A 25,796-nucleotide genomic window follows, 5' to 3' on the forward strand; every position below is an offset into this window, starting at 1 on the left:
TATACATATTTACGATATGTATTTGTAATATATATTTGTAATATATATTTGTAATATATACTTTGTAATATATACTTTTTTTGTTTTCTATATGCCCATATTTCTTTGCCTTTAAAAAAATACGGTTAGACACGGACCTAATACATAACCTGAAGAGTTAAATACAAAGTAAAACACTTAGTATTTATTTTCTAACCCTTTACAACTACTTCTAAACATTTACAACCAGTTAGACCATCTTCGATTATTTGCCGCTGAAAATGACAGACGTTTTTTCCATTTTTAAAAAAAAAGCAAATAAAAGAACGCAATTACGTAGATCGTCAAACACAAGAAAAATAAAAAAAAATCATATTTTTATGAATGAGAAATCAAGACGAAAAGCATATGCGTCTAATAATACAAGTCTAAATTATTATGATGGTAAAAATATAAATAACAATGCCTTAAGCGAACATAATTATATTAATAATGATAAAACAAATAATAAAGAATCTAATATTGTGTTAGTAGACTTTCCTAAATTACCAATAAAAAATATACAATCATGTGAAGATGTCTATAACATATTTTATATTCGTGATCAGTATCTAATTGGTAATAAAGATATAACAATAAATAATGAACAATTAATATTATTAGAAACTATTTTAGATAAATTAGATACAGCCATAAATGAAATGAATACTGATGAAATATATTCAAAAAAAAAAGTATTATCAAGTGTATATGAAAAAATATATAATTTATATACTAGCTTTAAAAATATAAAAAATGTCTTTCCACAATTATCTAATGCATATGATTGTTTTAAAAGTAATATTGTATTTATACAAGGGAAACAATTTAAAAAAAATTATGTATATGATAATATAATTAATATATATACACATTTACAAAATAGTGAATTACAACAAGATAATATTGAAACAATAAATGAAACTTTATATATAAATGACAAACCATTATCAACTGCATCTTTTGTTAATAAAAATATGGTACCTCATAATGAATATATAGAATATCTTCCTATGAAATTTAATCCCCATTTTTTAGAATTAAATAAAATATCTATTAATTATTTATTTGAAGAATCTATAAATCATATTATTTGGCAAAAAGCATTAGATGAATTAATAGTTGTTAAAGCTTTAGCTGATATTCCATATTTCGATTTATCTGAAGTTGAAGGTTTTGATTTTAAAAAAATGAAATCTGGACAGAGACAATGGTATCCTTTATATATTGCTAAAGAATTAAGTAAAGAAGGATTAGCTACTGTCGAATTCCCTTTTTGGTTTTATCTTGATAATTTAAAAAATATTTATAAAAAAGAATTTGAAGATTTACATGAACTTACTGATCTTCCTAGTCCTTTTTTTTTTGAAATATCATCCATGTTTTTAGAAAATAATTCCTTTAAAAATTCTACTCCTATTGAAAGCATTGGTCAACGAGCTCCTTACAAATACATCCTTAAGGTGGCAGGTATGAACATCCCTATTTTTTTTCTAAGCAACACCATACATAAAGATGCAAATATGAAAAAAATATATTATTTATATATAGCTAGAAAAGTGTTGTAAAACACCTGAATTGTTCATATAAATATTGACATTTTTTTTTTTGTGCAGGTCTAATCCAAGATATAAGGCAAAAACGAATACATAAAATTATGACCAAGTTTAAAAATTGCAATATATTTTCAGAAATCTTAATAATAAATAATATTCAGATTTATGAAACATATTGTGTTAACTATTTGGCATCAGTTTTTTTCCAAAAACAAAATAATTCGAATGCTTTAGATGATAATTTTGATGTGCGAAATTATCTATTTGATCCGTTCATTTTTAGCTCATATAACACATAAAAGATTGCGGCTAGAAAAAATAATAATCATGTTACTCTTTTTTTATTTTAGGACATTTTTCAGAATGGGAAAAAACATATGCATTTGTCACACATATATGTGCTTATGTATAGACAAACATTTTTCATTTAGGTGGGTTTAACATTATTTTTTTTAATATTACTTATTCAACATCCTTTTATATAATTTTTGTTTTTATATAAAGGGAGTGTTTAAGACGCTTATGTTGAATTTAATTATTATTTCTTTCATAATTTATAAACACTAGTTATCATTGCTATATGAATAGCATGTTGCATATAGAAGACTTTGCATTTTATTATTCCCATCCCTCTCTATACTATGCCCTTTCCATTATTTTTTTCGTATATCCTTTTGTTGATCATATAGAGATCTTTATACATTTTTTTCACATTCTATGTTGTGCCCCATTTGCTTATAATTTTTCTTTTTTATAGTATAATTAATCCTTTATCTTTTATTGTTTTTTTTGCATGCATTAACTTTGATTTATATAAAACAATGTGTATGCTCATGTATATTTACACTGTGTGTATAATACATATTTTTAATGATAACATTTTTAAAAATACCTTTTTAATAGCTTTAACAACACTTAAGTTTTTGATTAGCATTACAAAGACGAACAAATAAAGTATTGCATTAGTTATTATAAATAATATTATCGTATATTTTTTGTGTGCATTGCCCAGTTGTAAAAGCTTGAACAATTTCATTAAACTTTATTGAAATTCAATAGTTAAGCAACATAAATTTGTCCTGCTTTACAATTTTTGTATGTGCACACAGTACAAAAAATAACGCATGTAGACAAATATAAATGAACAAACATGAAAAAATTGAACATTTTTTGAAACGAGTTAAATAAATATATTAATACTGATAAATTGTAATTTTATATTTAAAATTTTTTGGAAGATTTTATAAAAAAATTCGCACATTATTATAATGCGTTAATGACGAAGGTATATATTCATTTATTTATGTATAGTATGTTTATTTTGACCAAAAAGCAGACTAAAAAATGTTAAAGAATACCGTCTTTAAAAGTCTTTCCACAAATTGATATGCCTTTCATTTTTTTTTCTCTTTTTTATTATATAATTTCAACTTAGAAAAATATGTTCCTTAAATGTTACCCTTAGATTGCGCATTTATATGTGCGCAAGGAATATATATATATAGAAATAAAAAAACGTTAGCATTTCCTTCGTCTTACGTAATATGCTAATAATACTACACAAATAAATTTCCCTAAATTCCATTGTTCCAAAATAGTAAAATAAACAAAATAAAACTATTTTATATTTTATATATTTATCACTATTTAATCTCCCATAAAATAATAGTGTGACGACAAAAGTGTAAATGGCGCTATTATAATAGTATTGACTATATAACAATGTTGCGAAAACAACAATATAAAATAATTATTATAATAATGAATTAATCGATTTTGTTTTATTATTTTATTAACATATTATTATCTTTTTATTTATTTTTGGTTATTTTTTTTTTTTTAATACAAAAAATTATGAACATGAAATAATTTTATAACAGATTTCCAAAAATATGCTATAAAAGAAGAAAACAAAATATGAACAAAATAAAAATAACCTGGACAATCATATAAAATTATTCAAATTTTATTATATTTTTTTTTATCTGTACTATTTTTAAATATAACAAAATATTAATATAAAAAAATACAATATTATATGCATAATTAGATATATATATAATACATATATACTGTATAGTCAATTATTGCATTTTTAATATATGCAGAACTAAATAAATCGAAATAGGAATAAAATAAATTTATTGAAAATGAAATAATTTGGAACAAATAATATTTTACAGAAAATTTGTGGTACTGTATATTCTTTTTTTTTCTTTTTATTTTATATTCATTTTTTTAATATTATATATACATATACATTTTATGCCTTATTAATATCATTATTATGATTTTTTTTTTTTTTTTAAATGAATGTTGAAATAAACTATTTGAGGAATTTTTTTTATTAAAAACAATATTATATTTGGCTGTAGCAAATGAACGCTTTATAAGAAATATATGTATTATATATAAAGATATAAAATTTGAATTTCCATTTATTCGATATATAATATATGCATATTATTACATATACATATCATATGTAATACGTATTGCGTTCATATACTTCCATACGCGTTCGTTTGCACGTTTCCGTTTTTTACTCACCCATTTATGTATATATTATTATACCTTTGTGAGAAAGAAAAATGGAATTGAATTTACAGCGAATGCACTTGCAAATGCTTTAAATTTTGAAAGCAATTTTTTTTAGTATAATCATTTACTCTAAAATTATATACAAATACGCACATGCATATGTGTGTGATATGATAAAATGTGCTTAGATATATACATGCATATGGATATACATACGTACATACGCATAGGTATATATATATAAGCACATTACATACGCTAACCTTTGCACATATATTCACTTTTTCGTGAAAAAAATGAATAATAATATGCAAACAAGCGATAAAAATGTTATGGAAAATGATAATTTAAACATCGAAAATGAAGCTAGTAAATTACTCGATTTGAAAACCACTGGTAATTATGGAGTAATGGGCTTAGGAAAGGATGATAACCTTTCTATTGCCAATACAAATATAAGAGATGGAGATATACAAATGGACTTAGATTTTTTAGAAATAGAAAAAGAGTTAGATTTATTAAATGATGAAAATTATAAAAAAATATTAGAAGGAAACAATAACAATAATAATGTAAATACTACTACCAACGTAAATGGCACAACCATTGAAGCAGGAAATTGCAGTATCAGCAATTTCGCAGGTGATGAAAATATGATTGAATCTCTCTGTATTAACGAACTTAAAAGTGAAGAAGACGACCACCTATTTAGTGATAGAAATTATGCAGACAAAGATGAACTAATTTCTATGTTAAGAAAAAAACTAAAATTTAAAATAAAAGATTATAATTTAATTATGGATACATTGATAAGAACTAAAGAAGAATGTAGTAAAAAAACAGATCAAATAAAAGAATTGCAAACAAATAATAGTAAAATTGAAAAGGAATGTTTTGAATTAAAAAAAGAATTAGAAAAAAAAAGTAGTCAATCAAATTTAAATATTGAAAATCATTCTTTTTATAAAAAGGAATATGATGAAATGAAATATAAACTTGTAATTTGTGAAGATAAATATAAAGAAGCTTTAAAAAAAAATGAATTATTAAATAAAGAAATAACGAATTTAAAAAATGAACAAATAAAATTTGAAATAAATAAAAAAAATGATATAGAAAAATTTAAATTAGAAGAAGAAAAGTTAAAAGATGAAAATGAAAAGCTAAAATCGAAAGGAACTTTGTTAATAAATAAATATCTTGAAGCTGAAAAAAAAGCATATGTCATAGAACAAAAATATAAAGAAGAAATACAAAATTTAAAAACAATTCTGAATAAGGAAGAAATTAATAAAAAAAATTCTGTCCAAAATTTTGCAAAGGTTAAAGATATATTATCACAATCTTTAGCAAAATCAGAAGAAAGTTATAAACAGGTAGTCCAAGCGGAAAAAGAAAGAGATAATTTAAAAATACAAAATGAAAATTTGCAAAATACTATTAATGATTTAAATGGAAAAATTGATAATTTAAAAAATTCCATAAAAACATTTGAAAATAAATATAAAGAAATTATAAAAAAAAATAATAATATGTTTGCAATTACACATGAATTTATTAATCAAAAAAATTGTAAAATCATAATTTTACGAAAAAATGCCGAAATCAAAGATGTCTTTGAAAAGTATAAAATTGATAAAAGTATATTTCAAAGTATTAATGATTTTTCAGCATTGTATATTTATGAAATTCTTTTACAAAATTCTTCTAAAATTGATGAAACTGAAATGAGTGAATTTGAACCAGGAGCATATGATCCAAATGAAAATGATGATAAATATATTAAAATAAAAAAAAAAAAATATATAACATTAAATTATATGCTTAACGAAGCACAAATTAAAATAATTACATTAACAAAAACAAAAGAACATTATGAAAAATTATATTCCAGTGGTAAAAGTAGTTCATATAAAGATGATGATTCCATTTATAAAAAACATTATTTATCTTCTGATATGACAAATTTATATAATGAAAAAATTCATTATGAAAATAAGTTAGTCGAAAAAATTGAACATATAAAAAATTTAGAAAATAAATTAAAAGAAAAAGAAAGTGTGATCGAAAAATCTATGGAAACAAGCATGAGACTACGCTTAGAAAAAGATACTCTTGTTAAGGTAATATCTGCTACTCCCGAATTTATATCAACAGCCCATCAAAATAATACAAACTTTTCTATTCAAGCATTTGTTGAGCACACTGTTATAGAATATGTACAAAAGCATGAGCGTCAAAAACGGGGTGCCGGCAACATGTTAACATCAGCAGTGATTGATGAGTATAATCAACAAACCCCATCATGTATTAGTAATAATTCGGGTGGTATCAAATTAAGTCATACCGAAGAATATAATCAAAGAAATTTAATGTCAAATTTAGCAATAAATAATGCTAATGAAAGAAAAATGAAAAAAAAAGATTTTTCTAATACAACTTATAATGGAAATGAAGAAGGCCACACACACAATAATCTAGATAATACTAATTATAATAATAAAGAGGATGGTTCTCTTACTGATGATTATTATTATTCACCCTCTTCCTATGCAATAGAACAAATTATGGCAAATTTAGAAAAAGCTATTGTAGAGATTGAAAATACACAAATCGCATATTTTCGAAGTAATAATTTACTTACATATATTGATGATTATATGTTAACTTTACAAATATTTAACCGAATATCTGATTATAATGATGCATATAAAGTTGAACATTTACTCGAAGATGACGAATATCGTTTTATTATAGAGAAAGCATGTAAGCATGCTAATAATAAAGATGAAAATTTTCTTGCTTCCTATCCTAGTGAGGATAGTAAAATCGGTGTAATAATAACAGAATTAGAAAAATGTAAAAAAGATTATAGTGATGAAGAATTACTTCGTTTATTTGAAGAAACAAAATTATTAGAAAAATATCGAAAATTTTATCATGATCATTTTGTTAATATTAACAACATATTCAACAAATTTATATCTTTAAACTTGTTTAATGTTGAAACAAAACATAAAAATGTTTATGAAAGATATTTTAATTTATTTAATTTAAATTTTAGTAATGTTGAAATTTCATTTGATTTGTTATTAAAAAGATTTTATAAAATATTAAGATTATCAAAAACGTATGAAAGTTTAATTATCGAAAGAGACAAGAAAATAGCAGATATAAATAATGCACAAATCAATTTGTACAATGACAAACAAGGGCTACAAACAAATGTCGAATTAATTACAAAAGAAAAGGAATATTTAGAAAAGTTGATTGTAAAAAAAGAAAATAATGTAAAAGAAATCAATGAAAAATATTTCCAATTGGAAAAAGAATATAATGAATATAAAAATAATAATTCTTTAATTTTAGAGCAATATGAAAATATGAAAAAAGAAAATTATAACTTAGAACAAGAATTATCAAAAAAAGAATTAAAAAATAATAGTTTAAATGAAAAAAATTGCGAGATAATAAGTTTTTATGAAAAAGAAAAAGCATGTTTACAAACCCTTTTACATGAATCAAAAGATGTTAATATGTATTTAAAAGAAAAAATGGAAACTTTATTAAATAATAATGAACGTATGAAATATGATTATGATATTCGATTAAACAATTTAAATGCTTTATGGATGGAAGAAAAAGAAAATAATAAAAAATTCAATTTTAATGTAAATTCTTTAAAAAAAGAAAATAGCAATTTATTAATCAAAATTAAAGAAATGCAAGCAAAAAATCAGTTACTAAAAGTTGAACTTTCTGAACGTATGAAACAATTGAATATGTTTAAAACGAGTATCAACGCACCAAAAAATAGTAAAGATACATCATCATTAGTTGGTTACCCATTGAGCAATGTGAATACTGCTGTAAGTAACAATGGCATCATAGGTGATGATTTATCTGTAGGAGGTGAGAAAAAACGTGTGCCTAATATGGAATATTTAGATGGGGATCAAAATAGCAATTATTTTCTAAATATAGATGTAACTGCATGTAAGATAGAATATGAAGAAAAAATTAAAAAACTCGAAGAAAATATTACCGATTTGAATGCTGAAATATTAAAATTAAAAGGCGAAAAAGAAATATTATTAATATCTATCGAAACTTGGAGATGCTTTAGTTCTGATAGTAAAGAAGAAATTAATCATTTAAAAAAAATATGTAATGAACAGGTTGAAAAACATAAAGAATTTATATTAATAAACAAAACCAATGAAGATAAATTAAAATTTGTTAAGAATTTATTGATATGTGAAAAGGATAAATATGAAAAAGATGTAGATAATATTAAAGAAAAATTAACAGCCGAATTAGAAAAAGTTAGTAACGAATTAAAAGAAAAAACTCTTGAAATTGAAAAGATAAAATTAGAAAATGAAAAACTATTACTTAAAACACAAGCTATTGATAATGGTAAAAATGATGAAATCAATATGAAAAGGAAAGAAGAAGAATATGTTGAATTATTAAAGAAAGAAAAAGAAAATGTTGAAAAAAAATTCGAAAATACTTCTGAAAAATATAACGAGCAAATTAGTATAAACAAAAAACTTACAGACGATATTAATCTACTTATTTCAACACATAAAGAACAGTTAAAAAATTTAAACGAACAAATTAATATTTTAAAAAAAGATAATAAATATTTATCAGACAATTTAGAAAAAGAAGTTGATGGTACTGATAATGGAATTATTAAAAAAAGATTAGAACAGCTAGTCGAAATAAATAAAGATCTTCATAAAGAAATTCAAGAAAATTGTAATAATACTGAAAAAATGAAATTCAAAATAATTGAATTAAAAGAAAATATAAGAGTACAAAAAGAAACACATTTACAACAACAAAAATGTATTATCGAACTTAGAGCAAAACTAGTTGATACAAACATGGCTAATCAAAAAGATGAATATGTTTCCAATTTAAAAATTAATCTTGAATCATCAAGGATGCAATTAAAAGATTTATGTGATCAACTTGAAAAGGGAAATTTAAATGAAAAAAAAAGTAATATGAAAATTCAAATGTTGGAAACGAAATTAATTAAAGAAGAACAAGAAAGAAAGAGATATCAAATGGAATTAGCCAATAAAAATAACACCGATTCAATTTCCTATAATAAATTAAAAACAGAAGTAGAAATGGTTACAGAAGAAAATAAAATTTTATTATTACGAAAAGAATGTTATGAAAAAGAAATAGAACAGCTAAAAAGAGATTCCCAATTTTTTAATTCAACAAAAAATAATGATATGAATATTATAGAAAGGGATGCATTGAAAAAGCAGGTAGAGGAACATATAGCCAAGATAAATGAAAAGGATAAGCAAATTGTTAATCTAAATTTTGAAATAAAAAAATTATCTAATCAACTTGAAGAAACAAAAGAACGTATGAGTCGAATGGAATCTGCAACATCCGTACTTGATGGACCAATTGATGAAACGTCTTCAGTGAATGTAGATAATCCTAAAACATCACAAGATAATCAAGTATCACTTGAAATATATAAATATATTAATGAAAATATTGATCTAACTGCAGAGTTAGAAAATAAAAATGATATAATCGAACAAATGAAAGAAGAACTTAATAATAAAAATATGGAACTAGCCAAACTTAATAAAGATGTAATAAATTTATCAACCAATTATGATAAATTAAAAGAATCAATATATATGATGGAAAAACATAAAACAAGTTTAAATGAATATATAAAACAAAAAGATGAAATCATTAATTCTTTACAACAAAAAAATAATAGCCCAACCAAATGTTGTAACTTGATAGAAAACAACAGTACTAACAAAAGTATGGCAAACGACGATGATTCAAACAGTCCAAATAAATATAAAATAAATTTGAATGATAATAATTCGAAAGATATTGAAGAAAAAATTATGGGAATGGAAGAAATTATGAATACATCTTGTGAAGAAGTAATAAATACATTAAAAAAAATTCCACGAACAAGTGCTGAAAGTGATAACAATAATTTAACTCCATCGGATGATAGAGAATTTTCAGTAAGTTCAGATCATATAACACTAATCAAATGTAACATTTTAAAAATGTTTAAACTTGGATCTTGCTATTTATACATTATTAATCGAAACTTAAAAGAGATCAAAATTTTGAAAGATAAAATAAATTCCCTTGAGGATAATATACAAAGTTTAAATTTATTTATAAATAATTTAAAAGATCAAAATAAAAATAATGAAGTAATAAAAATAAATAATGAAGAACAAATTTTACAATTAAAAAATAGTTTACAAAATAATGAAAATTGTATAAACAATTTAAATGATAATTTAAAACAAAAAGATGAAATGAATAATTCAAATATTAAAAATCTAATTAAATATAAAAATTTTATTATTAATTTAGTACATCAAACAAATGTATTTTTACATATTTTTAAAACAATGAACACACAACAAGTTATACAAAATTCAGAATATAATCAACTAACTCAACTTCGAAAAGAATTAGATCCATATCTTAACGACTCTATAATGATATCCGAATTAGAGAGTAAAGAGAAATCGGATGAGGCTAATGCTAATAATGATTTATTAAATATAGCATCTACCTTTTCTTATGAAAATTACGAACATATTCAAATATTTACAAATAAATATAATTTGATTATTGAAAGAGGTCAAGTTTCTATTTTCTCTGATGGTAAAATAAAGGCACCTCAAAATGAGCAGACAAGTACATTCTTTTCGAATATCAGTTCCTATTTTCATAATTCAAATCAATATAATAATACATCCAATTCTAAAGATGCAAGTGAAAATACGCCCGAATCTCCCAAAGATAGCCAACATCAAACATATCAAGAAAAAGAGAATGAAGAAGAAAGTGTAAGAAATGACAATGGTCAAATGTATAGCGTTGATGGGGATGGAACAGATGAAGAGGATTATCGAGACGACTTAGAGGCGGTCGAACATGACGAGGATGTCGAAGATGAAGAGCGTGAAGAACGTGACGAACGTGTTGAGCATGACGAAGATGACGATCATGACGAACATGAAGAACGTGATGAGCATGACGAGCTTGATGAGTATGACGATCATGCAGATCATGTAGAGCACGTAGAGAGTGAAGAAGATGAAGAGCGTGACGAGCACGACGAGCTTGAGGAGTACGATGACCATGCAGACCATATAGAGCATGACGAGCATGACGAGGATGATGAAAAATCCAAAGCAGATGGGGATACGGAAGTAGATGAAGACATCCTAAGCAATAATAAAGAAAAAGAGAATCAAGATGTAGAATCATATAATGAGTATAACAATGATAGAGAAGAATATGAAAATGTAAGTGATAGTGAGAAAGATGAAGAAAGAAGTAGCATAGATAATAATTATGATGAAGACCATCATGATGAAAATGAGACTTTACAAAGATATGAAGAAAATGTGATAGTAGAAAATGTCGATAATTTAGGTGAAAAGGAATTACTACCTTCAAATGTTGAGTCCAATGTGTTTGAAAATAATTACACAAGTAATGATGTAAATGGAAATGGCATAGTACCCGAGGTTAGCGAACAGAATAAAGTTCTAGATGCCGACCCAATCACCAATATAAATTATGAAAATATAACAACAGACATAAACATAAATACTTCAAATATGCAAAATGAAGAAAATATTTCTCCTCCCTTTAGTAACAAACTAGAAAATAATAATAACACTTTTGTAAATGGTACTACTTGTTCATATATGTCCGAATATGAATTTAATTTTTTTGATAAAAATGATCATCCAAAAATGAAGGAAGCGAAAAAACGAAAATATCATTCCGACTCCGAAATTGTTAAACAAAATAATAATAATAAAACAGGATATACAAAAAAAAAAATTAGAAAAATCGATCATTCATACAAGTTTAATAATGGAGATATACCAACTGAGGTAGTAGAAAATCAAATTCAACAAAACATAAACTTTAACCATGTAGATAATAATTATACAAATCAACTATTTAATAATTATTATGAAGAACAAAAAAATAAATATGAATTACTAGAGAATATAAACAAGATAAATCAAACATACAATAGCAATAATTTAGATGCACCAAATGATGAGAGAAACGATAATGAAAATGGAAACAACTCACTGATGAAGAGTGATAAAGAATCCCAAAATGAAAATAAGGATGACAAAGCAAGTGACAGCTGCTATGTTATATCATCGGATGATGATGCAGAAGTCAAAGACTACGACGAGGAGGAAGACGAAGCGGGGGAAGATGATGAGGATGACGAAATTGACGAGGAAGAGGATGACGATGTGAAGGACTATGACGAGGACGAGTCTAATGAGGAAATAGATGAAGGAGAGGAAGAGGAGGACGAAGCAGATTATGAACAGTTCGATTCAAAGGGAGAAATAAATAGTAGTGTTGCTGATGAGGGGGAAGAAACCAATTCTGATGATCCAGATAAAGATATGATAGATTATGATGAAATGGATAATGCGAATGGAAATGAAAATCGAAATGAAGAGGACAGCGAAGTTGAACGTGACGATAGTGAATCTGAACGTGATGAAAGCGATGTTGATCGTGATGAAAGTGATATTGATCGTGAGGAAAGTGATATTGATCGCGATGAAAGTGATATTGATCGTGATGAAAGCGATGTTGATCGTGATGAAAGCGACATTGATCGTGATGAAAGTGATATTGGGCGTGATGAAAGCGACGTTGATCGTGATGAAAGTGATATTGGTCATGAGGAGGATGACGGTCGTAGTAATAGTAATTCATATTCTACAAGCAACTATTCAAATGAAAATAATAAAAATAAAGAACCAGTTATTAGTATTGCAACATCAGATGATGGTCAAGATGATGGGACCAATGAAGATTAAAATTAGGCATTCAATGAATGACATAAAAATTGTCTATTCAAATTGACAAAATAAATATGTTTTAAATTTGTAAAAGAATTATATTCTTTTTTTTTTATAAAATATTATTAATAAATATGTGTATGTGTGTACAATTTTTTTATTTTGTTTTTTCTTATTTTTTATATTTATTCAATTTTTAATTATTTTATTTTTTTGAATAATAATGCCATTAAAGGCAAGTTATAATCCTTTCAAAAATATGCACACACATATACACATATGCAAATGTGAATATGATGTATACACGTATGTGTGAACTTTGTTTTAGTGATTATTTAGTGGGATTGCCATTCTATTTTTTATTTTTTTGAAACTTAACTTTATTAATAACACATAAAAAATATATAACCATTTTAAACTTATTATAATACCATGTTTTATCAAAAATAAAGCACGTAAAAACATAATGTTATCCAAATAATGCTACTGATCGTTTTACATACTTCGCACTTTCACATATGCAATCTTAATGGGCGAATTATTATTTTTCATTTTTATATGGCACTTGTTCCTTATAGAGATTAAAAAGTTGTAGAGCCCAAATGAATAATAAATAAGTAAAGAAATAATATGACAGAACGAGCATATTATGTGGTATGCAAAATGTATGCCTCAATCTTTTCATCTTCATTTTGCAATTATGCATAAATAGAGATGCTTAAAATTGGGGATTTAGCACAACTGTTTTGTTAACAATAAGCATACACAAAATTATGCATTCCCATTATTTCGTGTATGCTTATGTTAATTTATTGATGGATTCATTTTTAAAAAAAAACAATAATTTATATATTTTTTTGAGGATTTTTTTCGTTTAACATTAATAGAATTTCATAAAAACACACATATAAAACTCTTATCGACTATTCTTATATTTTTCGTGCGCTGCTTGAAAATGTACTTATATGTATGTCATATGTAATGGTGCTTTCGTACTGTTTGTAATTGAATATACGGGGCAACTTTACAAAACCATCAAATAAAAAATAAATAAAAAATAAATAAAATACTATAGATAAATATAAAACAAATTAAAAAACGTGTTTAACTTGTTTATTCGTAACGCACGTCTCAGTGGTCACATAACCACATTAGCCATAACACGTACGTTATTTATTTGTGGATTTTGAAAAATAAATTATAAAATAAAAATAAATAAGAACAAAAAATATATAATGAATAAAATAAAGTCAAATATAAAATTAACAAAATCATGTGGTTCATCAGGTAAACAAGTAGTCAAAAAAAATATACTCTCATATATATAGAATAACACTTTTAATAATTTCATAAAATAAAAAAAAGACATTATTATAAAAAATATATAATTACTGATTTAGTCATTATAATGTTGTGTGCACATTTTAAGAATATTTATTTTTCATTTTTTCTTTCTCTATATATTTATTAAACATATTTTATTTTTTTTTAAAAATCATAATAACACATTATTTTTTTTTTAAAATCTTTCTATATATTTTTATATTTTACTATATTATAATTATCATTTTTCATTCCATACAAATTTATAACAAATGGTGCACCAAACAAAATAATAAGCTAATCAATAAGTATCAAATATTAACAAATACTTGTATTACTATTATATGCATATAAGAGTATAGGGTATATATTGATTGGATATATTTAGACAGTGAAAGATATTTTCATACATACTATATATATACATATTTTATATGCCATTATAATTTACTTGTCTATATAAACCAATGGTTATACCTTTAAATTTAAAACAATCATTCTCCTGTATCATCTTATATAATATGTGATATATGTGTGTGTATTTTTATTTTTTTTTAACACTCCATATGTATTATCACCTCTTACATTTTTATATTCATTATTTCATGTAAATAATAATATGTATGTAATAAAAATTAATGTGAATAACGAATTTGAACAAAAGTATTAAAGCATACAAATGTATGGATGTACATATTATGATTATTCCCCCCAAAAAAAAATTTTTTAAAAGTGTAAATAAGGATTTAGTATGCATGAGCACTTTATTTTTTCCACTTACAAATATTCATTCTTACTAGTATTCCTCTTTATATTAATAATTTTCATACCCTTATGTATACTCACATTTAAGATACAATAATGAATATCAACACTATATAGTAATAGCAACTTATCATAACCTTAAATTTGTTTTTTTTTGTTTTATATATTCTACACATAATTCGTTTAATTATTTCAAATATTTTTGACACATATAAAACTTTTTATGTTTATTTTTATACATAAAATTATACATCCTTTAAAAAGTATTATACAAACATATATATATATATATATATATATACATATCCATTTGTATGTAACAAAACAAGTATTATATATTGCTAGTGTGTTGAAGGAGTATTTATTATATACAAAAGAACAATCTGTATCAAATGGCAAAGATATTATTAGTGTATTTTAAATATATTTAATGGATATATGTTAAAAATATAAAAATTATGCATGTATGCATTGTATATGCACCTATTTTTTTTTCCTTTTTCTGTTTAATTTTATTGAACTATTTTTTTGATTAGTTATAATCGCATACAATTTGAATTGCACATTGTAATAGATTGTTCTCAAAAAAAAATAAAATTATATATATGTTAAAAAAATAATAAAATGAATATAAATAGCACCATTTATTTTATGATACATGTATTTTTTATTTTTTTATTGTTCATGCATTTATGTTCTTTTCTGTTTTTATATGTACAACAAAAAAAGGAATAAAAAAGATTAACCAAGATAAAAATGTAACTAATTCAATTGTAACAAAATAAAACCAATTGAAATCATCATATGGATGGATCACCAAAAAAGAAAACCAATACATGGTTGTAAAAATTATATTTACTTTTGTTACCTACTACTTTTTTATAATCAATTTTCCAAATTATAACTATTTTAATTTGTCATTTCCATTTGCATATATATATGTGTATGAATGTGTATATATTAAACAAGTTATAATTACATTTGTAAAGATATAAGATGAAATTAGTGTCATATTAAACACATTCGATTATCCTTTAAACTTGTGACTTTTTTTTTTCATTATCATTCCCTTATTTTCCTGTATTTTCCCTTATATGTTTACACTATTTTTTTCTTATCCATATTTATTAATTTACATGCTTTTTATTACAAATATTTTATAAAGAAAAAATGCAAGGATAAGTATTTTAAATATACATATTTTCGTTTTTGAATTAGCTGTTTACCGTTTTAAAAAGTTAAGTGGAATACCATAAAGTATAATATATATATATACATACACAAAGATATACATATTTATACATATATATTATTGAGAGATGCTTATACAAAAATTGAGAATTATTTATATTTATATATACTATATTATTATGTACAAATTTATTATATATGAACGTACATGCATAAATTCATTTACACACAACTAAAGAATGACAATCCCCTTCCTTGTGTAATCAAAAAATAAAAAAGCTAGCATTTGTATTAGGGATTTTTTTTTTAAACTAAAAAAAAGCACATATATATATGATATGTACATGTATATATAATATATATACTTTAAGCTTCCCCATTTATTCGCTAGTTATATATGCTCACGCTTTCAAAAAAAAAAAAAAATTGTAATAATTGTTAAAAAATTATGAACAAGTCATAGAATTTATATATTATTAATAAAAAAAAGTGGGGGAAAAAATTAATTTAATTATTTTATTTCTCATTAAATACAAATCATATATATGTACATACAACACTTATACATTTTTAACGATAAAAACTAAATGGATAGAATATTATCAAAATTAGTTAAAAATAATGAACTAAATATAGATAAAAGTTTAGAAAGTGAAAATCATGATTTAGGCAATATAAACGAAACTATGAATGGAAAAAAAAAATTGTCTGTGAATAGCGAAACGAATGGTGAAAATGTAGTTAAAAGGACATCCCTTAGGAAAGTTAAAAATGAAAATGATAATTTAGAAACATCCTATTTAATTAATACACGAAGTAAAGACAATAACAAAAAAAACATGTCTTGCAAAGGAATTGATAAAGGAAAAAAAAATTCATATGTGAGGAAATCACTACCCATTAAATCAAATAATTCAAATACTACTGAAAATGAGGAAAATTATGTAACAAACGATAAAAGTAACAATTCAAAAGGTTTAAAATATACAATTTTAAACTATTTCAGGGGTAATAGTAATAACAATAATACCAACATTAATAATAATTGCGAGGAAGATGAGCAAAATGACAGAGACAATGATAATAACACCAGAATCGATAATGAAATTCGAAACATTCGATCAAGTAGTGAACAACAAAGTCAACATGACACAGAAATGATAAATGGAAAAGACCATCAAAATAATCAGAGAAGAAATACTTTCGATTATGAACTAAACCAAAATAGTTACCTACAAATGAAAAATAATATAGAAAACAATTTGATGAATTATAAAAAATGTAAATTAGACAACATAAATGTTGAAAGTTATAATATAGACTCATGTAAATCAATTAATATCCAAAACGATGAACAAAATGTAGGAATGGCAAATAGCAGCTTATATGGAAATAAAGAATATACAAATGATGATGATATTAGCCAAATAAAAGAAACAAATATATTAAATAATTATAATGAAATGCATCCAAGTATAAAAAATAGTATTGCTAGTATTATGGATACTACTAATAATAGTAATACGCATTTATCTAAAAGTGGACTAAAATTAAGCGATTTGCACACATCGAAAAATTGTGATGCATCATTATTAAAAAGCAAAAATTCAATATATAAATACAAAATGGTTGATTCAGACAATAAAGAATCTGTAAATAATTCTATGATCAGAGGAATATATCATGGTATTGTAGAAAATCAACGTTTCAATAATGGAGATGAAAATATTTCTCAATTTGCAAATTCAGGAATTATAAGAAATGATAGAATGGCTATGTCACATTTAGGAATAAATACAAATGTTGAAGAAAATCAATTAAAAAATTATGAACCAAATATAAACAGATATGAACTAATTGCAAGAGGTAGCCAAAATGAACACCTCTACAATTATAAAGAAAGAAACAAAGAATATTTAGATTTAATGAATGTACCATATAATAGAGAAAATAATGTAAACAAAGATTTACTCATTCGTTCGCTTCCAAATAAGAATTTACTAAATGAATGTGATGAAGAGTTATTTTCGAAAAATATATTAAATTTTGAAAACTATTTCTCTTATAAATTAAAAAAAAATATAAATAATAACATAATAAACAATATATGTAATATGTATGAAAGTGGAGAACATCTAGATGCTTTAATAACCAATAATAGAAGAAAAAAAAATGATAGTTATAATAAAAATTGTAATGAGGATTATAGTAAAGTAAAATCGGGTACATTTTTGAATGTACCATCGGATTATTTTGAAAGTGAAAAATTATTTAAAAGACCAAAAATGAGATCGAAAAATATGCTTGTAGATAAACAAAATATAGACAACCCAACAAGTGTTCAATCTAATGAAAATGATAACATTTCAACGATACTTATGAATCATCATGATTTATTAATAAATAAAAGAGAAAAATTAATTGTAAATAATGATGTTGATAATAAAGATGGTGAACAAAATAATAATAATGATTTTTGGCTGACTAGCCATAAGGAATTTTTTAGTAAAATTTATAAAAATCCAATAGAATTAACAAATGAAGAAGTTGAAAAATTAAAAGAAGTAGTAGATTTTAGAGGGGAAACAGGTAATTATACAGTTAGAAGTATTTTTAATAAATATAATGAAACTATTGATGAAGAACATGTATTAAAAGAATATGTAACAGATGATAAGCTCAAAAATTTTAGTTTAAATCTAATCGATGGATTTTTGTATGATAAACAATCTTTATATGAAAGAGAAATGATTGAAAATGACAAAATATTTTCACGTATTCATTATAATCATAAAAATGCTGATATTAAAATAGATAAATTATTAAATTTATTTCCTCGAGATTTTATGAAAAAATATAAAATTGTTAAAAAATTAGGAGAAGGTGTATATGGTAAGGTGTTCAAAGCAGAATCATTAGATGATTCATATCTGAATTTTGCTGTTAAGGTATTACGATATTTTTGGCCAAATTTTAAATATAAATTTGGTTCTGAAGAATTTGCAATAAATGAATTTAATATAATGCGCATTTTATTTCATCCTAATGTTGTTTGTTTATTAGATAGTTTTAGAGTTCATACGTATCGAAAAAATAAAATAAAAAGCCATAGAGGTCAAAAAACTAGATGTGAAACATTATCAGCTGAATATGATTTTAGTTTTCAAAGACATAGACGAATGGAAAAAGTTCAATATTCACCATCAAGAGAAACTGTTGAAAGAAATAATAAATATCGAAATCTAGTATCGAAAAGTTGTTTAACAATAGAAGAGTTAGAGCAAAATTTAGTTCTTAACAGTGTTGACAAAGAGACCACTATTCAAGACAAAGGGAATCTATATAATAATCATACTGGAAAACTTGATGAAATGTCTACTATTTTTACTAACAATAATAGTGTAAAAATGTTAAATTATGATGAAGAGAATACTAATATAGACAATAATAAAAACAATCTGCTATCAGCAAAATTACAAAGAGATATAAAACGAGATCGAAGTGGTGATTTATATCAATATTATCCCTTGAAAAAAAAAATGAAAACAACAAATTATAAAAATGGTAAACGTAATGAAGCAATAAAAGTTACAAACAGAAGTATAGATAAACTTAAATTTAGAAAACATTCTAAAAAATTAAAAAAAATTGAAAATAAAAATGATGATTATATTGAAAATTGGGATCTATTTTTAGTTATAGAAAAATGTGATTGTAGTTTAAATGATATATTAAATAAAGCAAAAAAAAAACATTTCTCATTTATTCAAGATATAAAAAAAGATACAACGAAATGTTTACCTACAGAAAGAATAGACCTTTCTTACGACCATTTACATAATTATGTAAAATATGTATATTTGCCATTAAAAAAAATTGAAAATCGATATTTTTACCCTGATATGCCATCCTTAACAGAAATGCAAACAAAAGTTATCATATATCAAATGTTGCAAGGAATTAATCATTTTCATAAAAAATTTATTATTCATAGAGATATAAAACCCGCCAATACTCTCATAAAAAATATACAATATTTATCAGATGGTCTTAATGATTCTAAAGAATGGATAGTTAAAATAGCAGATTTTGGTTTAGGTGTATATGATCACTTTTTAAAAACAGAAACAAAAGATTGTAATATTATTACATTACAATATAGACCTCCTGAAATTTTATGTAATAGTACACTTTATAATTATTCAGTTGATATATGGTCCATTGGTATAACTATGTGTGAATGCTTATTAGGCTTTGTCCCTGTTACATCAAAATTTGAATCCTCTGTCTTATTTAAAATATTAGTTTTTAGAGGAATACCAGATCAAAACTTTGATAATTTATTGAAAAAGGAACTTGTTGGAGAATTACCAAAATTTAAAGTCGATCGAATTAAAATGTTAGAAATGATTTTTACCGATATTTATGGTAGAAGAATTTTAAATGACAAAGGTCTTGATCTTATTGATCAATTTCTTAGTTATGATTATAAAAACAGAATTACAGCAAATGAAGCTTTAAAACATGAATGGTTCGAAGATGTCCATTTATACCTAAACGAGGATCTACTTAATTATTACAAGCGAAATGGAACATACTATTTTTAGCCTACTCAAAATCTCCAAAGTGATAACACAAGGTATGCATATGTGTTATGCTCAGTATTGGTAATAGAGGAATTAATAGACCTCGAATTAAAATAAAACATATGTCTGCAAGCATATGTATATATATACATTGATAATTTCCCCTGGTGCTATCAAGAAAAAAAATCCTCCTAAGTCAAATTTAAGGGAATGACCACACACCAAGGTGAAAAAAAATGTTTTTTTTCCAAAGTTGGATAATTAATTCCACTATTCTTTCTCTCTATTGTCTGTTTTTTTAATACTACTAAACAACATTGAAGAAATAGGACAATGCAAAGATAGAGTTTTTTTTGGAGTAGAAAGAACAAGGAAAAACAAAATATATAAATAATTTTAATAATTTTAAAATAGGTACATTTGTTTCTTTCCTTTTAAAGAAGAAAAAAAATGAGCATGGATGTTTTTTATTTTGAATAAAGTGAAAATAAATGTACACCTATAACGAACGTATGTAATTATATACCTATATTTTGAAATATATATAAATATACGCTTCTTTGTACATATATCTAGCTTTATTTTTATGACGACAAGTAAATTTTAATTTATAAAATCGTTATATTCCATAAAAAATTATTATTACATGTTCATAATTTTTTTTCTCTCATGTTATATATAGCTAGTTGAAAAATAGCTAGCTCGCACACACATATAATAAATATATGTTTGGGTGCAAATTTACACTTTGTGTATCAATCTTTTGCCTTGCATGTTCATATATATATTATTTTGTTTATTGTATTATTATTCATTCGTTTTACTCGTTCATATTTTAACAGCCATTTATTATTTTTTTTTATTATGCATTTATTTATTTTTTATTATTGTTCATGTAAAAATGTTCGCTTGTGATTGCACATATCGTGTTATTTGTAAGCATGAGGAACATAATGCGCATATTCGCAATGCGTACTTTTACATGTCACAAGATTAACTCAATATATATGCATATATATATGTATCCATTTTATTATACTTTTTTTTTTTTATAAACTTTTTATCAATTATTGTTTTAATCAAAATTGTTAATAATGTAATAAATAAATATTTAAAAAATAGCCAAAAAACGAATGCATGTGTTGTATGCACATGTTGTATGCACATGTTGTATGCACATGTTGTATGCACATGTTGTATGCGCATGTTGTATGTAGATAATGTCGCGTTTAAGAAAAAACGGGATGATTGAAATAGGCAAATGTATCAATGGGATTAAACAATTACATTGAATTACTGTGTTTTTTTACTTTTTCATATTTAAAGGGTTGTAAAGTGGCGATTAAAATGGAAAGGGTGGATAGGGAATTGGCATCGTAATGGTTAGAGAAAGAATACCATTTTAATGATGCCTAAATATATTAATATTTATTTGGTCTCATTTTTCACTGTCTTATATTATTACAATTTCTATAAAAAACATACCAAAGCATGAAGTATAGCTATACCTACAAAAAACTGGAAAAAATTAAATTGGGATTTATTAACTGAACCAGAATAATAATGATATTTTGTATTTTCTTTATTCTTATTATTAGGTAAAGAATCCATTTTTTTTGCTAATTTGTTATTTCTGTTGTTTGTTCTTGAATTCTGATTGGCGGTAGATAAAGTATTATTTGTAATGTGTCTAGGGGCTTCAAATAAATCTTCATTAGATATATTTCCAGTGGTTATAAAATATTGTATTTCATTATTCGTATCGATTTCATTTTTCCCATTATGGGTAGAACAAATACATCTAAAATGTATATCTTTAATTCCTTTTTCTTGTAATGTTTCATTAAAATTTTTTGGAAAAATAAAACGAGTTTCACTTACATATTCAGTACTATTTTGACGTTGTATTCTATTTTTATTAAAGTAAGATAAAAATGGTGGTTTTTTTATAAGAGATGAAATAGGTATAGATGTATTTTGGCTAGGATCATTTATAAAAGTGAAACTACATGGTTTTACATCTGTTTCTTTATTTGTTTGACATATCATACCAATATAATTTGTTTCTGAAAAATCATTTACTAAAAATTTAATATTTTCTTTATAAAATTTGTAATATTTATAATATATATCAAAAGTATCTGAGAAATTTATTCCCAATACTTTTTTTATAGGCTTATAAGTTTTTTGTAATCGTATATAAACATATCGAGTTTCTTTATTAGATACTTTTCCATATTTACCACTACCTTGAATTATTTCATCATTACTTTTTTCATCATCTTCTTCATATTCATTCATTTCATCACTTCTTCCGATTTTCCTAAAAAATGCAATTTTGATTGTCCTTGTACTAGGTATAAAAGATGGGATAGTTATTACAATATTGTTATTATTTATTTCAATTAAATTATTAGCATTAGTTTGACTTAATATATTATATAAAGATACATACACACCATTATAAAGTATGTTCGATTGTTTTATTTCTTCATCTACTATCCAATTTTTATTAAAACTTATTGTTATTTTACTTTGTTCATAAATAAAAAGATCACAATTTTCAATTGTAATATCACAAATATAAGTTTTATAATAATCTTCCATATTTAAGACAACATATATTTTTTCTTTATTTATATTATTTTCAAATGCACATTTATTATTTTGATCTATCTCTTGTATCAATATATGTTTATAAACTGTGAATATAAATGTCTTTATATTGCTATCCTCTTCTTCATGTTGTTTTAAATAATAAATTGAGCTATTCATATTATTATTACTTTCGAAACATTTATTTTTTACGACATTAAATGATTTAGGAACTACAATAATAAAACTTACTTCATCATCATCTTCTCTTTTTGTATCTAAATCACTTACCCAAAGGTTACATGTGTTTTCCATAAAGATGTTTGTGACATAGAGACTCCCTGCATCTAGTCGCAGTTCGCATCCGCTTTCCCTGTGAATCAGTTTCTTTACAAAAAGGGCGGAAAATAAAAAAATGTAACAGGTTCAGCGACATAGAAGCAGATAGATGCCGAAAGATGCAAAAAGATGTAGAAAAATGGAAGACGAATGGACAAAACAAGCATGCGAATGGCCTACCTCGAACAGTGTGTAGTATTCCTTCCCTGCGTTGTCACCCGGAGGTGCATCTTTTCTGAAGGTGACCAAAAGATGTTCTTCTCTTTGAACAATCGAGACATTAAAACAATCTGTGTCAGAAATTTGTTTATCTATCTCAGTATTTATGTTTAACGAATTAAAAGACCATCCAATGTAACATATATTTCCTTTTTGGTACGAAACAATTTGTGAATCTTTCGTTCGAAGTATATATTTATATTTGAGATTTTGTAAGTCTGCTAAAATTCTATTTAAAGGATCACAAGTATAGGAATCTTCTGTATCTGGAAAACATTTAAACTCATAAAAACTTATTTCTTTTTTTTCTTCTCTTAAATTAAAATAAACATAATGTTTTTTAAATTTTACATCTATTTTATATTGACGTATTGGGATCGGATCTTTTAAAATAAACTCGATCATATTCTCATCTTTCATAGTTAATCCATAATCAAATGAAAAAGAACATATTATATTTCCACCATTATTCATACCACACATAAATAATGATTTTTTATTTTTATAAAAATATGTAATCTTAGATATTATATTAAATTTATGTACCATCTTATAATTTAAAGTAATTTTATTTGATATAACAGATGGTTCAATATAATTATTAAATACTGTTACCTTTATTATATTATTTATATCATAAATCAAAATTAAATTGTTGGTAATAAAATCTGTAATAAATGAATATCCTTGTATATTATCATTTTTGTATAATAAAACTTCTTTTGGTAAATCCCATTTTAATTTTAATGTATTGAATGTAGTAAATGCTAATCCATTTGTTTCATCACTAACAAAAAAACAATAATGTAAAATATAATTATTCTCTAAATCGATCAAACCACTATATTCACAATTATATGCTACTTTCAAATATAAAGATCCTTCTTCTTTAAGCAATGGGTTAAATTTATTTAGGCTCTCTAAAAAGCTACTCCATAAAATAAGACACAACCCAATCCACCAAACTAGACATCTAATGGGTTTGTATTTATTTTTTCCTAACACCCCCATTTATATATTTGACACAATTATTTTATTTTACTTTTTCAAAACTTTTTAATATATCTGAAAAATAAAAAAAATGATTTCAAACTAAATTCTATGCATTACATCTACCTTCTATAAATACACAGACAAAATTAAAAAAAACATTTTCAACATACTTCTTCGTTTTTTATTATATTATACAATTGTGTAATATATATTATATGTATTTTTTCACTCTTAACAGGTAAGAAAATATTCTCTCACTGCTTATGATCAATTTTTTATTTTTATACCACCATATATGAAAACAAATTTTCGATGTTGTTCCAATTTGCCAATTTTAATAAAACTATAATTTAATAAAATTTATATTTTTCAAGTAAAAGGATATAACAAAAATGTGCAACCATTTATGCATGTTTAAATTTTGTATAACCAAATTATTTCAAAAATAAGGATCATACACATTTGGAAAAAAGACAACCATTTTGAAACTATCGAACTTTGTTCATTCGTATGCATATATAAACATGTACATATGTTTATATCATTTCATATTTATGAGTATTATCAAATTTATAAAGCCAGCAAATTGGAAAGTATTTTATTTTTCTCAAAATAAACCTGATTAATAAAAGTGAAAAATAATTGCATGCACAGAGGCAGAAAAATTATTTGCTTTATTTCCATTGTTTTAGAGACCCTTTAATACATGCATTTTTTTTATTTTTAATGCAGCTATTGTTGAAAAAATAGTTAAGCCTTAAGGTGTTGAGAAATGTTGAAAATTG

General features: G+C 23.9%; 4 protein-coding genes across 4 annotated transcripts; 3 read left to right on the forward strand and 1 right to left on the reverse strand.

The window, feature by feature from the left end:
- Nucleotides 1-260: 260 nt before the first annotated feature.
- On the forward strand, nucleotides 261-1,873 carry PCHAS_0808100 (DNA replication complex GINS protein, putative; the record flags this gene model as incomplete). Its single annotated transcript, XM_733651.2, has 2 exons — nucleotides 261-1,488; nucleotides 1,635-1,873. The coding sequence occupies 2 exons, from the start codon at nucleotides 261-263 to the stop codon at nucleotides 1,871-1,873; spliced, it is 1,467 nt and encodes a 488-aa protein (XP_738744.2).
- A 2,538-nt stretch (nucleotides 1,874-4,411) lies between these two features.
- Nucleotides 4,412-13,018, forward strand: PCHAS_0808200 (conserved Plasmodium protein, unknown function; the record flags this gene model as incomplete). Its single annotated transcript, XM_734656.2, has 1 exon — nucleotides 4,412-13,018. One exon carries the CDS (start codon nucleotides 4,412-4,414, stop codon nucleotides 13,016-13,018), a length of 8,607 nt encoding a protein of 2,868 aa, XP_739749.2.
- A 3,848-nt stretch (nucleotides 13,019-16,866) lies between these two features.
- PCHAS_0808300 (cdc2-related protein kinase 4, putative) lies at nucleotides 16,867-20,886 on the forward strand (the record flags this gene model as incomplete). Its single annotated transcript, XM_728583.2, has 1 exon — nucleotides 16,867-20,886. One exon carries the CDS (start codon nucleotides 16,867-16,869, stop codon nucleotides 20,884-20,886), a length of 4,020 nt encoding a protein of 1,339 aa, XP_733676.2.
- A 1,449-nt stretch (nucleotides 20,887-22,335) lies between these two features.
- Nucleotides 22,336-25,029, reverse strand: PCHAS_0808400 (6-cysteine protein; the record flags this gene model as incomplete). The annotated part of the gene is made up of 2 exons (XM_016797819.1): nucleotides 22,336-23,847; nucleotides 23,980-25,029. The coding sequence occupies 2 exons, from the start codon at nucleotides 25,027-25,029 to the stop codon at nucleotides 22,336-22,338; spliced, it is 2,562 nt and encodes an 853-aa protein (XP_016653737.1).
- Nucleotides 25,030-25,796: the final 767 nt, after the last annotated feature.

The sequence above is a fragment of the Plasmodium chabaudi genome (genome assembly GCF_900002335.3).
Source record: "Plasmodium chabaudi chabaudi strain AS genome assembly, chromosome: 8".
In the NCBI taxonomy this organism is placed as follows: Eukaryota; Apicomplexa; class Aconoidasida; order Haemosporida; family Plasmodiidae; genus Plasmodium; species Plasmodium chabaudi.